General features: G+C 43.8%; 3 protein-coding genes across 6 annotated transcripts in view; 1 reads left to right on the forward strand and 2 right to left on the reverse strand.

The window, feature by feature from the left end:
• The window catches only part of LOC106808441 (uncharacterized protein C17orf85 homolog), a 15,598-nt gene extending 15,170 nt beyond the window's left edge, over positions 1-428 (reverse strand). Inside the window, exon 1 of the mRNA XM_014811165.1 lies at positions 279-428. Within this exon, the coding sequence (XP_014666651.1) occupies positions 279-428 (150 nt within the window). The remainder of the gene's footprint in view (positions 1-278) is intronic.
• Positions 429-688: 260 nt separating this feature from the next.
• LOC106808453 (sphingomyelin phosphodiesterase 4-like) lies at positions 689-18,512 on the forward strand. 4 transcript variants are annotated; one of them, XM_014811184.1, is made up of 18 exons: positions 689-742; positions 2,068-2,151; positions 2,380-2,545; positions 2,980-3,082; positions 3,184-3,248; positions 3,604-3,773; positions 3,927-4,089; positions 4,240-4,326; positions 4,643-4,723; positions 5,780-5,922; positions 6,201-6,291; positions 7,940-8,052; positions 9,430-9,593; positions 16,118-16,302; positions 16,647-16,850; positions 16,952-17,104; positions 17,271-17,399; positions 17,992-18,512. In XM_014811184.1, exons 2-18 carry the CDS (start codon positions 2,102-2,104, stop codon positions 18,310-18,312), a joined length of 2,388 nt encoding a protein of 795 aa, XP_014666670.1. In that variant the 5' UTR covers positions 689-742; positions 2,068-2,101; the 3' UTR covers positions 18,313-18,512. The 4 variants fall into 4 exon arrangements, with proteins under 4 accessions (XP_014666670.1, XP_014666667.1, XP_014666668.1 ...); XM_014811181.1 differs by having other exon boundaries at positions 695-742; positions 2,330-2,545; XM_014811182.1 differs by lacking the exon at positions 4,643-4,723 and having other exon boundaries at positions 695-742; positions 2,330-2,545; positions 4,240-4,332.
• LOC106808454 lies at positions 10,658-15,175 on the reverse strand. The gene is made up of 8 exons (XM_014811185.1): positions 14,814-15,175; positions 14,431-14,554; positions 13,844-14,011; positions 13,436-13,633; positions 12,721-12,929; positions 12,220-12,379; positions 11,742-11,912; positions 10,658-10,960 (listed from the first exon to the last, which is right to left on the reverse strand). The coding sequence occupies exons 1-8, from the start codon at positions 15,086-15,088 to the stop codon at positions 10,850-10,852; spliced, it is 1,416 nt and encodes a 471-aa protein (XP_014666671.1). The 5' UTR covers positions 15,089-15,175; the 3' UTR covers positions 10,658-10,849.
• Positions 18,513-19,468: the final 956 nt, after the last annotated feature.

A 19,468-nucleotide genomic window follows, 5' to 3' on the forward strand; every position in this document is an offset into this window, starting at 1 on the left:
CCCCGTTCTGTCCCAATATAACCCTCACCAAAATATAAAAAAAGGTTATATGGGACAGAATTATTCGGTCTAGGGTTAGGGGGTAGGCGTAGGCGACTCCCTAGACTCGTTAGTGGAGTAGGCGAAGTACGGTCCGGCATATTAGATAGTACCAGGGTACGTTCCGGTATACCGGACCGTACCCAGAGAGGGTACGTTCCGGCAGTACCCCGGGGGACATAGACCCTCTCAGCCAAAATAAACATCTTGAATCTTGAATCTTGGCTCTTGTTACTTACCCCGGATTTAGACATGTCTCCCAGATAAACATTGAGCTCTACATCTTTCATATCAATATCGCTGTCGGCTAGGTCTACTACATCCTCTTCGCTGCCAGACGATCCTGTTATTGACTCCACATTATCAACGTAAACTTTCAAATTTGACATTTTTGACGATGAAACGCCGTTGTTAAATGTCGCCATGATGCCTTCAGTACATGATTCATACGTAAAGACTTCCGCTAAAAATAATATTCAATTCAATTCAAACAAAATAAATAGCAAACATATTCTTATGACTTACAACTTTAAGACTATTATTGAAATAATAAACTTAATAAAACTAGTTAAATAAAAAGTCTCATAGTTTTGCTGTACTTTATAAGAATATCTAAATAACGCGGCCCTTATTGAAAAAGTGCTACTAGCTTCAACTTTGCGGTATTTTCAAAATGTCTGCGCCCAGCGCGTCGTTAGCTCTTGTGAGTATTTTGAGAGAAATCACGAATTTACAACCACATATTGTTATATAATTAAACAACATTATTTATTATTTACTTATGTATGTATTTTAAACAAGAAAATGTTAAACCATACATGTTAATGACCGGCGTTAAAGTTCTACTTATACACACACTGCCACTGGCACGGACGCTGAGAGGGCCTATGTCACCCGGGGTACTGCCGGAACGTACCCTGGGTACGGTCCGGTATACCGGAACGTACCCTGGTACTATCTAATATGCCGAACCGTACCTCGTCTACTCCACTAACGAGTCTAGGGAGTCGCCTACGCCTACTCCCTAACCCGAACCCTAACCCTAACCCTAATCCTAACCCTAACCATATCAAATAGTGACCAGGGTACGTTCAGGTATACCGGACCGTACTCAGGGTACGTTCCGGCAGTACCCTGGGGGACATAGACCCTATGAGCGGCACTGACAGTGACATGGCCACAACTCACAAGTTCTCTTCTCGCTTAACACTACGTGGGCGAGAGGTCCTACGCCGTGTAACAGTCGGAGAGCCTGGTCGGTTTAGCACTGACATAGCTCTAGTACTATAGCCCGCGTACAGTTGCCGCAGGGCTATTGAACATTCTATTACGAATGCTCGGGACCAACTTACTCCAGCCAGTCAGCGGGAACTATGTATTTCCACACGTGGGCAGGTTGTGTTGGTTCAATGGTTGTGGACAAAAACATTGTTGTTGTCAAGTAACTAATTAATAATAGTAATTTGTTCATCTTTCATGACAAAACTAATATTACAATCTTTTTTTATCGCTTAATTTGTTACTTGACAACAACAATGTTTTTGTCCACAACCAACCCATCCCGCCCACCCTTCCACGTGCGGAAATACATAGTTCCCGCTGACTGGCGCTACTGCAGCGCCACCAAAAATGGCCGTTTGAAGTTCGTAAATAATGTTTGTTCACAAAAAATACTGCAAGTAAACCATTTCAACGATAGTTAGAGGTTAAATTTTAGAAACAGATATAACTTAAGACATATTCACTTCGGATAAGAGGCATTAATTGCCTACCACAGACGTTTTATAGCCGCAAGTAACCGTGAATAAGTTGGTCCCGAGCATTCGTAATAGAATGTTCTATAGCCCTGTGGCAACTGTACGCGGGCTATAGTACTAGAGCTAGCACTGACAGTGTCACAGTGCCTGAGCCTGAGGCTGATCACTGCACTGAGTACCACTGGCACTGAACTGCCAAAAGTCGACTGTGCTCACGTGAATTATTCATTTATATTTGATTTTTGTGTATGGTTTAAATGTTTTTATATAGGAGCGAATTCATCGAGCATTACAGTTACCATTATATGAAAGATGCAGAGAGCTTCAGTTTATTCTGGAAGAGTGCAGTACCAAGGTATGGTGTCACCATTGCCATTGGTGGCATTGAGATTACTGAATAACGACACATAATCACATTGCAAGTATATTAAAATTTATATTTAATTATCAATAAAATAGACTAGTGATGTGGAGATGTGACAAGTTTGGATAGTGTTAAAAATATATAAATAGCTGCTTATCCTCTATTTCAGGACCTTCATGCGATTCTACCAGTTCTCACAGAGAATATATTTGGCTTCAGCAACACGCAAGGATGGGGACTAAAGAGCATATCATTGTCATGGCAACCATCAGATTTCAAGATGCTGAGGCACTTTCTATCGCCACAAGGACCGATGATTAGAATGGTCTACAGACTCCTTCTTGAGAACATTTACAAGTTTGAGTTCCCACTGCAGTGCATACCAGTGTGTGCAACATTATTTCCTATATCTATAATTAATAAGCTTATAGTGTCATCTGTTGAACCTCACATAATGTTATCATTAGTTATAACTGTCAAATATACCTTGGGCTTCATATTATGTTGGTATTCCTGTAGAGCTGCTGTAACTAATTACACCTGATTACTTGCATGATTCTCTGCAAAGTGTCATTTTTTTAAAGTGGGCATTCTTTATTGCATGCCTGCATTGCCATAATTTTCCTCCCTTTTACCATTCAATAATGACCTACATATGTACTCTTACAATCAACGAATCTATTGAATACTGATCATCACATTCTATTGCAGAACTGTCTATATCATACTAATTTTAATCCGAAGTTATAAGCTAAACTGAGCAACATCGAGAGACAAGTGTGTCTAGGTGCAAGTTTGATGTTTTTATATTAATTTCAGTGGCCCTCCCGTAGGCTGGTGGATGAGGGTGCAACACCTGTGCTATATATAAACAAGCTGCAATTCACCAACAGCGGACAACCAGCAGAATTTCTCCTGCTCAGTATCCTCTTAAGTTTTACAAGCAAATATTTTTCTTCGAGAAGGAATTTAAAAAAAATTCAAATATCAAATCCTTCAGTTTTCCTTTACTGTTATTATTAGATGCATTTGAGTATTTTATATTTCATCTGACCTACTACCTAGTGAATCCACAGCATCAGCGCATCGTATGTATTGATCTGTCTAGTCATGACAGTAGTATAATGTCAAACAAATCAGGATATAAAACATATTTAACATGACTTTAATGAAAAATCATTATAACATATATGCCCTATGTGAATAATATCTAATTTGCTTTATTTTATGTCTTAAAGAGAAACAATTTGCCCAGTTAAAGGTACATTTCTGTGGGCAGAAAAAAGTCACAGTATATACTTTATAGTCATACTATTCTGAATGTAATAGTAATATATATTCTCGAAAAAACTGCTTGCATAAGAAAGACGAATATTTCGCATTGCTCAAGCTGGAATGCTAACATACAATGAATATCTGAAACAATTGCGTTGTCTGTCGCAGAATTCATACAATTGGAACAACACTAACGAGACACTCTACATAATGCTGGTAGAAGACTACATGAACTACTTCCTGCCTGCTGAAGGCAATGGCCTTCCTCCCATAAGTGCGCTCTCCATGCAACAGCAGTTGGGAACCTCAAACACTCCCAGAACCTTCTTCAACAACTTGTAAGATGATAGTTGTTTTCTTGCTGTGGATTAGCAGTAAAGTGATAGCTATGATCGTAGTAACATTGGTGTTAGCACAATTAGACAATTTCTTGTGTGCAATTTTTTGTACTTGTGATAAAATTGAGATATTTTTCGTTCTACCTTGTTTAGTCACATGAGCCCGTTTCGTGCGGCGGGAGGCAGCCGAGACAGCTCTCCCTTCTCCCTGCGCTCCTTCATCAGCCACAGCCCACAAGCAAAGGCCACGCCCACTGGTCACATGACTAATGGAGAGCAGCAGACAGAGCTCTGGCGATCCGAGACCTTTCTTCAGGTAACCGTCTCATCCCTATTTCATTCACAGAAATTATTCACGCCAATGAAGCAAGGTTTCACATAGTATCATGATAATTAATATTAGGAAGACATAAGGCATAATCTTCTGTACGTGTGAAAGCAACATTCCTCCACTGTTTAATTTTAGATTGTGACGGAGGTGTGGCTGAACCAGAATTCACTTGATATGATGCACAGAAGACCCTTCTCTCCCACCTGTGTGACAGCAAACACAGTAAGTGTATGTTACACATATCACACCCGCTACTGTAAGTAGCTACATATGGACATGTATTTAGTGTTGGATTTTGATAGTCACACATGTAGAGGAATTTTATTATACTTGGTTCTCATTCTTTACCATATCAGGTTTACCTCGGCGAGATCCCATCGCATCTGTAGGTTTATAAATCCTTCTCATAGATTCGTACTTTAAAATAACTGAAAACATGATTGTCGCAGGTAAGTTATACAACGTTGATAGCGTGATTGTGACTTAGGTGGCGCTATGCATTACGTGCATGTCGTAAAACAATATGTTGTACTTGCAGCCATATTCTGCGAGCATCAGTTACAGAATGCACCCAGAGTTTAGTTGGTCGAGTTACTTACGTGACCCCATGATGACAGGCGTAAGTTAGGCGTCAACAGCGCCACCTACTGCACAACGTTGTAGTCAACAGCCATCTTTCTCTAAGAGGCTTGGCTGTGTCGGACTTTCTTGGTTGGAGTCTTTGTCATAGAGAGACGTCGTTGTCGCTTTCTTAATCGGCTTAGCTTTTATATTCAACATGCGCAGCCGCTGTGCAGATCCCTGCCTCTGAAATTAACACTTTCTGAAATCAATTGTTAATCAATATGATTTAGCTGTGAGTGGTGTGTCATTGCGTCCCGTTGGTGGTTTGGGATCTTACGTGTTGGTGAAATGTAATAGCTGGTTGTATCGTGGTCGCTATATGATATCAATTTATCTACCAGTGATTGGCTTGCGCTTAAGGGGTGGCAGAGGTCGCATTATAATGGCTCATGTTGCTCTATGTGTGATCGCTTCTGCATTAGATTTAAATAGTAGTTGTACTAAAATATAGGAGAATAATATTGTGTTTCTAGGTTGCCGTGTTTAATGTCTGTTTAAATTTTAAATGAATTTTCAGCTTTGCCTGTGTTTCCATATGGTTCTTTTGCTAACCACGCTTGTATTTACTACTATATTTATAGCAGTAATTATATACTATAGTATGTACATAAGTATATACTGTTGTTGTTGTTTTCGGTTTCTTTATTTTATACTGGACTCAAGGGTTTAAATCCACATCAGTGGAAACCCACTCCAGGTACTATAGTATATATATAAGTATATAATATATACATATATATTATAATTACATTGGGTAGTGTACATTTAGAATATCTGCCAATCACAAGCATATATTACAAAATAATGCAAACTGATATTTAAATGAATGTTTCGAAAATTTAAAAAAATTGTAAGCAATTCTGTGACAGTTTCTTCCTAGTTAAATATAGCTAGCATGATGCGGGAGATGTGCTCACTGTGATTACATAACATTGCACAGCCTTGTGATGTATCAGTATATCTTCACTCTCTCTCTCTCTCTCTCTCTCTCTCTCTCTCCATCACTGTGTATGTGTCGTAACGTGCGTCTGACATCGTGTCTGCATTACAGGAGAACTTTCTGCCGAGTCAAGATCACGTGAAGGTTGTACGCATGCTCGTAAAATACCTGCACTACTTCTCTGGTAGTGGCAGACCGGACATCACCTCCCCTGGCCACCACTGCCACGTGGGCAGCTGGAGCCACTTCAAAAAGTAAAGAACCTTCTGGTGGCAGTCTATAACCTACTGTTGAGTACTGACAAAAGAGTTAGGGAGTCACACGTGGCATCAGTTTAGTGAATGGTTATGTGAGAGTCAGGTTATTTCCACCGTTGAAGGTGTATCGAAATAATTTTCATTTGGTTTTTGTTGTCATAGTCTTACTTGTTACTTCAGCGAACTAGCAATGCCCAGGTTACCCTAAAAATATTCCTCTTATTTGATGTAATTGCCCACTCAGAATCACGTCTGTGTTGTGTTTTGTTCGGCAGGTCAGCTGTTAATCAGATTGTGCAGAAGAAGCTGTATTCATTCCTGAAGCATGCCTTCCTCCGGTGGCCTCTCGACTATTCCTTCAGACTGGTAAGATCGTGTTGCACCAAGCTCTAATAGTGATTCTCATTTCAGACCAACCTCATTCTACTCACCACTCTTAAAATTATTGTTTTACCAATTAATAGGATATATATGTGGCAACGCTAAATGCTCAACATTACACAATTGCAAAAGTAATCAGCTTGGCCAAACCACTCCCTAAATCCTACTGAATTACCGTGAGCAGATAGTCATTTGAAGATTTGAAAAAAATTTTGTTTGCCCTCACCCTACCCAGGCTGAAAAGTTTGGGTAGGTAGGTTGGCTATTTTTTTGAGGGCGGGGTCTTTTTAGCTCATCTGACGTAGTCAGATGCAGCTTGTAGAATTGCATGATTGTCCGTCCGGCCGTCCGTGCGTCAACAGTTGGGCACAAATCTTAACCGCTCGACGTACGGTCACGATATTCGGGACGTGGGGGGGATCGTGAAAAGGACTCGGGATGATCAATTTGGGGGGTCAAGGGTCAAAGGTCAAGATGTGTAAACGGAGGGGGAATATTTTCCCCTTAACTTAAGGTATAGGAGGAAATACGGAATTGCGGCAAAAATCTGAACGGCTCGACCTATGCTCTTAATATTCGGTGTATAGTGTGATGGGCAGGAAACCCATCACCAGTGCGAAATTTGAGATCACAGGTCAAAGGGCAGGGGGGAAAGGTCAGATAAAAATTCTAAGATTCTAGTCAGTATGCACGCCATCTATCGGAACAGAGTGAGAAGAATGTACCGGCAGGGTAGGTCAAATGTATATTGCGCTCAAAAGTGCAGAAAGAATTACTTTCTTAACTTCAGTTTAACCAATCTAGAGATAATTAATTGCAGAAATGAATCGTCAAACCTACCAATGAAAATTTGCCAGTTTTGTACTGTCCTTGGCATGGCTCTCTCCGTCGACGTTACAGTAGTGTGCAATGTCGGGATATGGTGGAGCATGGCTTGTGGACACTGCAGAGCCTGATGGTTGACTGTCAGTCGAAATGTGTTGATCCTCTTGACATTGAGGAAATCTGTACGTTATACGTGCGTCTGCCTTACCTCAGCCCGCCATCTTCGTCTAAAGTTTGGACGCCGCGCGGCGAAATCGGAATGTACATTTCAATCGATGACGTAACTGATACAGTAGTGCGCTGCGTGGTTGTTATTTGTTTATAAACAATTTAGTCTGACTGACTCTCTCCCTATCTCTCCTCTCGCCCGCTTTCTCTCTCTCTCTCTCTCGCCCCCTCTCTCTCTCTCTTCCTCTCTCTGCAATAAAAAAAACGTTTGCTGAAATGATGTGTACGCAACTGCGTATCTGCGCCTAACAAAGGTGTCACTACGCACGACTTAAATGTTACATTTATAACCGTAGCAACAGACCTCAGATGAGCCCAGACGCTCTGCGGCTCTTGTTACAAATTCAGCATGGTGTCTACATGCTCGGGTGTGCTTGTGTGGAGATACCTTTTATGTTGAATGTTTGTTTTGCTCAGTACATATAATGTATTGCCTACAGATTTATATAATGTACAGTGATACAATTTGTAAAAAAAAAGAATGGGAAAGATCAATAAAAAATTTTGAGTCAGCCCCTTTTTGGCGGGTCGGTCGGGTGAGGGCAAACAAACAATATTTTTATTATGGCCTAATTCGTAGGTGTTGGAGACGTGGCTCAGCTACATACAGCCGTGGCGTTACCAGGGTGCTGGAGGCTCACCCACACATGGCAAGGAGGGTGGAGGAGGAGACCGGACTGTCAACCAGCAATGGTACGAATGTAGCAACGCTCGCACACTCACATCAGAAATAACACGATCAGACGAACCAAATATGCATGAAATTTTCAAGTGTAATGATTTATTACACACGTGAAAGACAAAAAAAAAGTATATTTACAACAGCATTCGTTCGATGACCAAGTATATCAAATCACCAGACGAGTCATCAGGGGCTAAAAATAGGGCAAGTCTGAGGTCCGGGACCTGCCGATTTCATGCTCGGACCTTCGCAATTTCCAAGCAGTGTATCAATAATTCATTTACAGTACTCGACTGTCATCAAATAAAACATCATTAAACCGTTGAAAATTGTGAAGAAATAAAGCGAAAGTAGATCGATTTTTTGGTCACTGTCGACATCTAGTATCATATTTAATATTCACGATGAAACATACCAAGTGTAAGAGTCAAATTTACTGAAAATCTGATCGAAATTACATGTACTGATAGGGCTACAACGTTAGTAGCATGGTTGTTTGTAACGGAAGTTAACGCGGATGCGCGCAGTTTCAGCATAAACTTGGCGCTCGTGCGAGTTACTCAGAATGCCTGCAGACGACACATGTATTGTATCAAACAAGGGCAAACATGAGTTTGTTTATGTTTGGTTTTATATAAAAAAAATGGACACACTGTTACCAAACGATCTATTAGCCAAACAAACGTTACATATTCGGACCTTCCTAAAATATTGCTGAAAAGTCCCGTGCCTGCGGGCAAAAACCACTATTTTCAGCCTCTGGTCATGTGCATGTCTTCTCATCTTAAATTCATGGACTCACAATCTTCACAATAACACAGATTTTGCAGTATAATATATTTATGCTCCAATAATGATAATTTTTCTATACAATTTCATGATAATGTAATTAAATAAATCAAGTGAGCATACAAGCACATCACAAATAACATCATAATCTTGCAGGATGCCTAAGGACTTCTACCTCAGTGATGCCCTCTAAAAATACATGTCACAAAAGGTCACATGACAGGTCAAGTAGATCACATATAGCATGATAGCAGGTTATGTTTGTCACATGCCAGGCCAATCAGCAGATCACATAGTTCATGGTTGTCACAGGTCAATGGACTAGACGGGTAGCTCACATAGCAGGTCACCTTGAAGGTTGCCTGGTCCATGACATGAGTCACCTTGGTAGGTCACATGCCAGATGACGTTTTTAGTTTCATAGCAGGTCAATGCTGGTCACATAGGTCACTTGTCAGGTAAGATAGGGAACCTGTTGGGTCACTTGGGTGACGTGACAGGTCAGGTAGAAGACCTACAAGGTCATCATTAGTCCAGCTGACAACCCCCACCACCACCATCACACACACTCATTCTCTCTCTCTCTTCCTGTGACACAGGCAGCTGTTCGTGACGGACAACCTACTGTACTTCACCGTGATGTTCCAAGCGTTTCTGCCGCGTGTGTTCCGAACAGACCTCAGCTGCCCGAGGAATGCCTACATGCTGTTCCGGGTCACCAAGGTGTTCTCTCAGACCAACCTCAACATTATGATCCAACAAGGTAAGGTGTCGTCTACCCTACACCACTAAATTCACAGCACCCATTTTTTGTTTTGCGCTTAAAATGTACTTCTAAGTGTGTTTTTTAGCTCCCCTTGACATCGTCAAGATGAGCTATTGACATGGGGTGTCGTCCGTCCGTCAACATTTGGCTACGGTCAATGATAATTCAAGAACCGTTTGACCCACATGTTTCAAATTGCATATAGTTGTTACTCCTATGGGAGAGGTTTGTACGTCCTATTTTGGAGCATGCCAGTCGACCTACATTTGAGCCACGTCCACTTTTTGGCAAAAATGGAAATGGCCATAAGTTAATTCAGGTTCAACGCATTTTGCTCATTTCTAGTATGTGAATGAATAAGGACTGGCCCCAAAACATATCACACGGGTTTTGATATTTTTTTTAAATTATGCAAATTACGTAGATTTAATTAGCAATTTCACTATGCATTTCAGTGTCTGCCTACGGTCAACGATAACTCAAGAACCGTTTGACCCACATGTTTCAAATTGAATACAGTTGTTACTCGTATGGGAGAGATTTGAACTTCGTATTTTGGAGCACGCCAGTCGACCTACTTTCGAGCCACGCCCACTTTTTGGCAAAAATAAAAATGGCCATCTAAATTCATTCGATTTTGTTAAATTTTGGAATGTGAATGTGTAAGGCTAGCCCCAAAACAGTTGTTACTCCTATGGGAGAGATGACAACGTCCTATTACGTTTATTTCGTCTAACTGGTCAACAACTCTACAATCATACCTATATACATGTAATATTGGGTTTTAGATTCTTCGTTACAGTAATTTGACTGGAATATTTTATTGTTTTTATTTGCGCGATATTCGAAAACCAAAATGGCCATCATTTAGGCGTAGCGCCATCTCTCATCAAGATTTCAGACTTTCAGATCTGAAACATTTATTTTCGCATCAAAACTTATGCATATATCATTATCAAGAGTATATAATGGGAGATATGCTATATAATGGGAGTTCTCCCATATATACTCTTGCTTTATATATCCCCCCTCCCTCTTTTATCACACCCAAGGTGAGCTACAGTGTCATTGACACTTTCATTTATCGAATTCGTCCTTTATGCACGAAGTGAAACTGATTTACGAATTTACTATGTGTAATCACTCTGGTCTTTAGTTTATGTGCTGTGGGAACGAGAGTCATGGTAGCGGGGCAGCAAGGAGGCACGGTTGCGATGAGCATGCAGTAGTGGCGTGGCGGGAACACGCGTGTCTCACAGGAGCTGGTGTTCATTCCAGCACTCCGGCCGCGTCGCTGGGTGACACAGGTGCACGTCGCATCTCGCACACTTGTACCTGCTCTCGTGTGGCCGTGGTTTCTTAGCCTGCAAACGCCATAAACGCTGCTATATACACTATATTAACCACGTATTAACACCGTCACAAACACTCTCCAACGAACACCACTACAAACACCACCATAACATTGCAAACATTATGTAGTTGTTTGCCGTGAATTGTTCTGCTCACTGCGACTAAGTTACCTGCATTTTGCCAATCACTTGCATCTATCTAAACCATACGTAAAATCACATACCGAACGTAAATTGCAAAAGCACAAAAACGAGCTCCCTGAGCTTAAAGGCTCACAATGCGCATCCAAACGCTAATTTCTCCAGTACTAGACTAGCAAATACTTCGTGTCATGCATAATCATACTACCTTATGGCAAAATAAACTCTAGTTCCTCCCATTTCACTGCGCGTTGTCTTATAAAAGGTATTTTGAAAATACCTCCAATGTTGTTGAAATTCTCCGATGTTGTTGACAGTTTCCCCAATCCCCGAGCAACCGTACAGCGGTACGGGCGCAGCAAAGATAAAAACATGTGACGTCACGTCACCACTTCGAGGCTATTTTGTTTGGCAAACAGTCGGCGTTTGCGCCAGAATGCCAGTTTTCTCACCTCTTTCTTGTGGGTTTTAAGCAAACGCGCAGTGAAATGGGAGCAACTAGAGTTTATTTTGTCATAAGGTAGTGTGATTATGCATGACACGAAGTATTTGCTAGTCTAGTACTGGAGAAATTAGCGTTTGGATGCGCATTGTGAGCCTTTAAGCCTGTGCTCCATTTATCTTTCGGGGTCCTACAAGGCTGTAGCCTGACCTGCGTGTTCCTGTTGTTCCTACGACACTGTACGCATTCCCTCTTGGTCGTGCTGTGCTCCAACTTGTGGATGTTCACGTTGCGTCGCCGCCTAGTGGGTGCTTGCGAGCTGGTCTCACCGATGGCGCCCTCTGGCTTTGGGTAGAAAGCTCGTTTTTTCCGTTGTCGGCCCTGAAACAGGATTGCTTCGGTCAGGGAAAACCGACGCAAGTTGGAGCACCAAGGGAAACATTTCCTTCAGAGAAAGTGGCACCGTTTGAAGCAAACTTACTTTTTATCCACGATTTTTATGAAAGGTAGGGAGAAATTTGTGGACGACAAGTAATTTATGGGCAGAGCACAGAGGCAAACTACGTATGGCAGCCATGGCGGCTTATTTTCCTGTATGTCACACAGTTGTCAAGGCACCACAGAAGCTAGTATAAGGTGGGCAACTACCTGTGGCACCGGGGTGAAATTGAAACTTTGCAAGGATAACCTGGAAGCCACCAATCAGCTGGTGGGCGAGTTTGCGACGAAACGTGAGCTGGTCAAGGTCGGTGATAAGCGCGACGTTCAATTGTTTTCGGGTGCTGAACTCCTTCCAGTTGATAAATGCGTTGGTGATCGATTGGTTTGCCTTGTAGTTGAACAGAAACCTAGAGTGGGTGACGGTATGGCTTGTAAACAGTGTAAATAACTCATTACATCATTATCACTAATTATATTAATGATATATAGTGTGAGCGGTATGAGTGTGGTGGGCAGAACAAACATAATTGACACGTGCACCAGTTTATCTCATAAAATACATCAGTCTCTGAAATAAACTAGTTGCTAACCCCTTTGTCGGTATAGAAATAATCACGACATACATTTCAATCAACCCACAAACACATTAAAATCATTTGAGATGATGAAAAATGATCCAATCTTCCAAATGACAATTAATAACCATGCCGTCCAACAGATGGCGGGAGCATCTGCATGACGACCTCACCTGTGTAGCTTCTTTGAGGGTTTCCCGAAGCTGAAGCAGGAGCGCATGAGGTCTGCGAGCTCCATGCTCTTCGTGAAATCCTGGAACAGCTTTACGTTTACCGGCACTGGGATGGTCTTCGGCTCGAGCGTGCCGTTCTCTTGTCTCACGCGACGCTTCGTCGTCGCGGCCTTGGACGACGGGTTTGTGACGGTGGACAGGATGCACAGCTGCAGCAGACGACACAAACACACATTGTTATGCGTGTTACATAGGTTGTGTGCGGGTCATACTACAGGTATTGTACGGCAGGAGTTTCAGCACACGCCAAAACGTGTTTATAGGTGATGTACGGGTGGTTTACAGGTAGTATAAACGTATTTTGCCGTGAAGGCAGTGCCGCTTCTCAGGCTGGTAAACTGGTACATTGTACCAGGGTTTCTGATGTCTCTGTAGACGAGTTGCCACATCCAGGGGCACAGGCCGGTGCCGTTGGATGCACTACAAATTACCTGATTTCCAAAAACATTGTTCCGAACTCTTATAAGATTACCTGAAATATATTTTACGAGTGTTATACGTGTGACGTACAAGTGATATAAAGGAATCGTGCAGACTATACATGTGTTGCATGGATGGGACTTCAGCAGGTGGTGGTATGTGTTTGCACATGTTGTACAGGTTTCTGCTCGTAGCGTTGGTGAATGATCTGTTTCACGCGAATACAACTGCAAACCTTTTTCTTGTCCAGCCACGCTGTGGCCAGCACCGGTCCGTCCTGACGATGGACAGCCTGTCCCGGAATCATGTCCTTTGGTTCTAGGTGCTTAAGGTCATGGGGAAGGTCATCCTTGGCAATACCACACCCATATGTGTTGCGCGTGAAGAGAAAGTCAAAGAACTGACTTGTCACCGTGATGTTATCGAAGTACACCTGAGGAAGTGACACATGCTTTTAAGATTTCATTTAAAAATTTTTATAATTCTTAATTAAAGACTTCTTACTGGTGACTAGTTCATAGAAATCTTCTCATATGATGTACTGTTGGCATCAGAAATGCCAATTAGTGGATTTTGGATGTGTACGTTGTAAGTCCCCATCAGTAGTCTATGAAACAAATCTCCTTGAATCCTTGACCCTCACCCTGTGTCCAGCCCCGTAGAAGCTCTTCAGTAGCACATCTGCTATCTGACATTGGACGTTGTTGCCACGGTAATGAGGCTGGCCTTCCACTGTCCCCATCTCCTTGTTGGAGTAATGCACCTCATCGAGGTAGATGTATCCAGTCATGGGGTCGGTGAGCGAGTAGACCTGAAAAACAGGGTCAGTGCGTGAGAGCACCTGATACATAGGGTAAGCGTGTAAGTGCACTTGGGTCAGTGAGTTAGAACCCCTGCAAGGGTCATGACTTCTCGTGACGACGATAGCGGCCCGTATCTCGCGGTCACTGATGTTAAGTTAATGATACTTTGTCAGCAGGACCAACCCATAAACATGCTTTCTGTGGCATGCTCCTGGGTATCTCCAGGCAAATGTATCAGGTTTCATGTCCCTTGTGCCACCTATTCACAATTGGAATAGGATGGCGAATATTTTTGGAAATAACAAATTGTGTATATCGTTTAAATATTCTCTGAAGGGGGTCTATTAAATAACAGTACAATATGTCCACAAAAGTAGAGTCCGACAGCATTATACAACAGTAATTGCAGACGTGATAGTGTTTGTACCCGATGACCTGACTTGATCCCAGAAGAGCATTTAGAATGTGTAAGCACTTTGAGTGGCCTTCTTCCCTTGAATCCAATAATGGACTCTTCCACGGCAATCTCTGCTCCTGGGTTTCTGGCGCACCTGAGAGAGATAATAGAAGAATAAACAATCCAAGCAGCAAGCCAGAGTTAGGCCCATCTACTGCGCCACTGTCAATCCACAATGCTATAAGGTTTTGAAATAAATAAAACAATTAAGTTGGAAAAATTTAGCACGCATGTATTTTCTGGCTCACGACTCGCCGCAACCAACAAACAGTTACCGATTCCGAACAGATGCCCAGCAAAATCAACATTTGCGTCCAAGCATATGGTGGCATCAAGTGCTCCCTCCCGCCTACCTCGAGTTCCTGTTGATTCGCTCGACCACCGCCTTCACACACACGAGAGGGTCCTGCTTCTCTGCCTCCTTCTGCCTCCGCAACGCCTCTGAGCCAGGCCTCGCGTAGGGGTGGTCCGAGTACGACAGGTACTTCATTATCTGCTTGTACCGTGCGCGACTCATCGTCTTGCTGATCAGTTGGTTTCCAAGGTCGTCGTCGGTCGACCAGTAGTGGATCACGTGTGGTTGTTTGTTGTAACCCATGACGATGAGAATGCCCAGAAACGCTTTCATTTCGGCAACGGTCACCGGGTACCATTTCGTTTTGGTTTCTTTCGGGTTTTCCCAGCGGCGCTGTTGCGCGTATCGGTTCGTGGCGCGGACTAGGTACGATATCAGTTGAACGTCGAATATCTGGTAGAAATAGTCGATTTCCTTCGCGTCCGAACCGAGGGGGAAGGCGGGTCCGACTTGCATGAGGCAGTTGAATGGTTTCGGCTCCCATGAGACTAGCTGAGACTTCCACGTCCGCCATTCTTGAAGATCGCTGTTTTCCGCGTACAAGCGCCGCTGCGAGAGCATGTTGTTGTGATCGCTATCGCTCGTCTCCATCTGTCGCTGACCGTACATGTGATCCTGTGCAAAGCTTCCGTCCGCTCCGGGTCCTTGAACGTAGCTACACGAGGCGTTCTCCCCATACTGTACATTTATATCCATTTTAAATGCCGATACGCCTAATATTTCTGAGTGTGGCTACTCGGTGTGGCAGCTGGCAGCAAATGGCGGGTTATGGCGTGCTGCGGCGGGTGGCTGGGTAACGCGAAAACCAGAGTCGGCACAACGTACGCCTATAGCCATGTGGTCACAAGAGGTTGTGCCACATGTAATCAGGAGTGGATAATAGGTATTCCCTATTATCTACTCCTGATGTAATAGCAGTGTATAACATCAGGGGTTAATAATGACAAAAAAAATTGCCATTATTAACCCCTGATAATATGTGTGCAGTATAAATAAATATATATATAAATATATACATATATATATATACTGCACACATATTATACACTGCTATATTATATAGTGTATGAAAGATAATATATTCGATAAAGCTTGGAAAAGTACACACACTGTAATAAAACAAATAAGGGTAATATATCATAAATAAATATGGTTCTAATGTAGCAGATGGTGAGTGTACTTACTACAAATTAAACGAATGAAATATTTATATAATTAAATGATTCTGATATTTAACAGACTAGAAAACCAGGGTTGCCCATCTTCCGTTGTCAGTACCATGAGGCTATGGAATTTTTGCAGCGGAGGGAGCGTTGTGCGACGCCAGCCACAGCCTGCGACATGGCGGATACTCACCCGGTTACCTGGGCAGCCCTGTGGCGGCCGGACACGCCGGCACAGCCGCTGCACTGCGCATGCAGTTCTCTGAACTCGAAGGTCACGGCTTCCAGTACCAGCCCCTGTTTTCGCCAGAGTGCAGCGACATGGTATGCATTCCTGGGGAGGAGCAAGCTTGAATGTGTGAGGGCAGAAGAGAGAGGAGAGCAGGAGATGAGAGTGGATATAAGTAAAAAGAGGGTGGGTGCATCAATAGAATGAAATAGTGTGTGTGTGGGGGGGGGAACTAAGGAGAAGAAATAGGGGTATATGGAAGGATGAGGTAGCTGGGGAATAATACGGAACCAAGACGCTAGTATTTACGAATAAATCAGTAGTCAAGCATCACAAGCATCGACTCTGCTCGCTAGTGCAATGCACAGGGAGGGATAATTATGCCATGAAGGCATGAGCAGCCACTCACTGCAGCCTCCACTTTGTTATGTATACATAGATACAACAGCTGCTGGATAACATTCAGCAGGCACGAGCTGCAAACGAACAAGCTGCTGTAGCCTATCAGAAGTCACAGAACCAATCGTGGCTCACGTGGCTTTTCTCCGACAACGGTTACTACGATGACTTCTCTCCGAACGAGGCGAAGAGGACGGATGTTCACTTGGCGCACGCCGCGGAACACCTCTGCACGATGTTTAACGTAGGTTCCGTTATTCTACCCGTAGCTGTACAACCAGCATTGTCCTATCACTCGCAATAAGTGTACGTAGTGAATACATGTGCTATTGTTTCACGTTGAAGGTTGAGAATGACTCGGCACGACACAGGCGCGTGGCATGGGGGTCGAGCACAGTGGAAAATGCGCCAAGCACCCCAGGAAGAAGTGGCGCCCTCTATCCCGACTGCATTTATGGCCAGCAGGGGGCGCAGTTGACGCCACTTGGTCGACATCAGGTACCGTGTAAACCTCCACACAGAGTACTCAGCGTCATTTAAATTTAAGTACATTTAGAGGATGCACACTTGTTTATCCCGCATCAGGCTACTGTTATCCGAGAAGGCGATGACGACTTCGCAGCGTTCTCTTCTTCTAAACGCACATTTACGTGTTGCGCCGCAGCTCATGAACGGCCTGCGGAGATTCGATATCACGTTCCGCGGCGATCCAGACCTGCAGCCAATCAGGAGCTTCGAGTGCGCGGCACTGGTCCGTCAGCTACATAGGCTCGCCACCTCTATCAACAGCAAGGTGAGATTAATATCCACAATGCAACGCAACCTAAAAAAATGCTATGATGAGTTATTGTTTGTCCTGACCTGGTAAACCTGTTAACCTAGAAGCATTTTGCTATCTGATACCCACAACAAGCACCCATTAACAATCATCATAAACACACACACACACACACACACACACACACACACACACACATATATATATATACACACGCATGAACAATTGAACATAGACACACACATATATACACACGCACGTATACACGCACACACACGTACATACATACGGAGGGCGACACTTCATCCTGGCATGCTGCTCCACACGGTACATGCACACTAGCAATTTATCTACTTATTAATCTTTCACATACTAATTACGTATTATTATGTATGAAATGATGATCTGATGTGCCAATGAATTCAAAATCACATATATAGATGACGATACTAAGTCTAATGCAAATCTCTAGACGCAGCGTAAATAACTCCTCGCGGATTTCACGCGGTTCCCATCGAGCAGTTACGTACGCAGGGCGTGTGCGAGTCGTATACGATCGTTATATACAGGGTTACGTGTCACTCTCGACTTGTTGCCTCTCCTTCAGTACGGACTGGAGATCGCGCGACTCTACGAGAGCGAGGAGTTCTCCGCCCGCGTCGCCAAGCAGTTCCTGCTGCCGCCGACGTCCGCCGCTACCCTGCATCCGGGATCTCCGCCGCCGCTGCAGGCCCTGCCCGCGCGCCTCAGCATGCGCTACCTCGGCAGCTATCGCAGCATGGGGTATGCGGGGGTGCTGGCGCTGGCAGCGTACGTGTGGGGACTCGGGCCCGTCACCTACGCCCTGCTGCTGGTCTTCCTCGCGCTCTGCTACGGAGTTGTCGGCGCCATCGTCACGAGGTCGGTCACCAGGGCAAAACAGCAGTAAAGCGCCACCTGGTGCCAACATAGCAAGGCCGGACACCAGGGCAAAACAGCAGTAAAGCGCCACCTGGTGCCAACATAGCAAGGCCGGACACCAGGGCAGTACAGCAGTGAATCGCCACCTGGTGGCACCATAATAATGTTTGCCACCAGGGCAAAATAGCAGTAATTTACCACCAGGTACTATTTAGTGATATCGTCAGCCAAGAATCACCAGTAAAGTGACACCACATAACAACGTCAGCCACCGTGGCAAAACAGCAGCAGGTAGTCAGCTGGGTACACCCCGTGACAGAATTACAAGCTTATCTGCTGCTGGCTGGGTGATCACTAGACGTGATGCGGCCATGATGCCGAGGCGCGTCGAGGATTGACACTGTGTCTTCCAATCACAGCCTACGCTTCACCAGACTTTGATATTTTTAAATATGGGGACCCATTGGACCACCAAATCGCCGATCTCAGGAACTAGGGCATTCTGCTATGTTAGAACGGTTTCCTACGATAGAGTTTGCCACAAATACGAAAATAACACGCTGCTTAGCTCACTGCGCTACATCCTTCTGTTGCATTTTTGCATCTCCGTAATCAGAATAAGCCCTGCCTTCTTCGTTGATGGACATGAATGGGGTGTCACCGACATGACCAGTTACTGTACCTACTGTCTTTTGCCAGCCTGTTTACTTTTTATAAATAATGAAATGCCCGGCCGATGCATTTCGCACCGAAGTGGAAAATTTTCGGCATTTTCACTCGCTGTCGGAAGTGAACGAGTGCGTCATTCATTGAACATTGAAGTTTTTCTTAAAATTAAATAATTCCGAAAATCCCTAACCGCGCTACTCGATTGTTTTAGCCAATGAACGTAGCTGTGTGTGTGATGTCTTGCCCGCGCGCTTTATGCTTGGCTTAGCGGGCCTCGATATCGGAGGCAGGCACCTCGCAACACGCGTTTGTTTACATATAGCTTTGTGACGTACGGTGTTCGGGAGTTCTGCGATGATAACCTCGTAATTTCTCAGCATTTCTTAAGGTGCATGGAACATTTTACCAATTTAGTGGTGTCAGTTAGTCACGGATATGTCACAGTAAGTACTAACCGTATATGTTTCACATACGTTCACCTATTTTGCACACAGGCGGTCGATCATTGTGAAAAA

The sequence above is a fragment of the Priapulus caudatus genome, unplaced genomic scaffold, assembly GCF_000485595.1.
Source record: "Priapulus caudatus unplaced genomic scaffold, Priapulus_caudatus-5.0.1 Scaffold278, whole genome shotgun sequence".
In the NCBI taxonomy this organism is placed as follows: domain Eukaryota; kingdom Metazoa; phylum Priapulida; class Priapulimorpha; order Priapulimorphida; family Priapulidae; genus Priapulus; species Priapulus caudatus.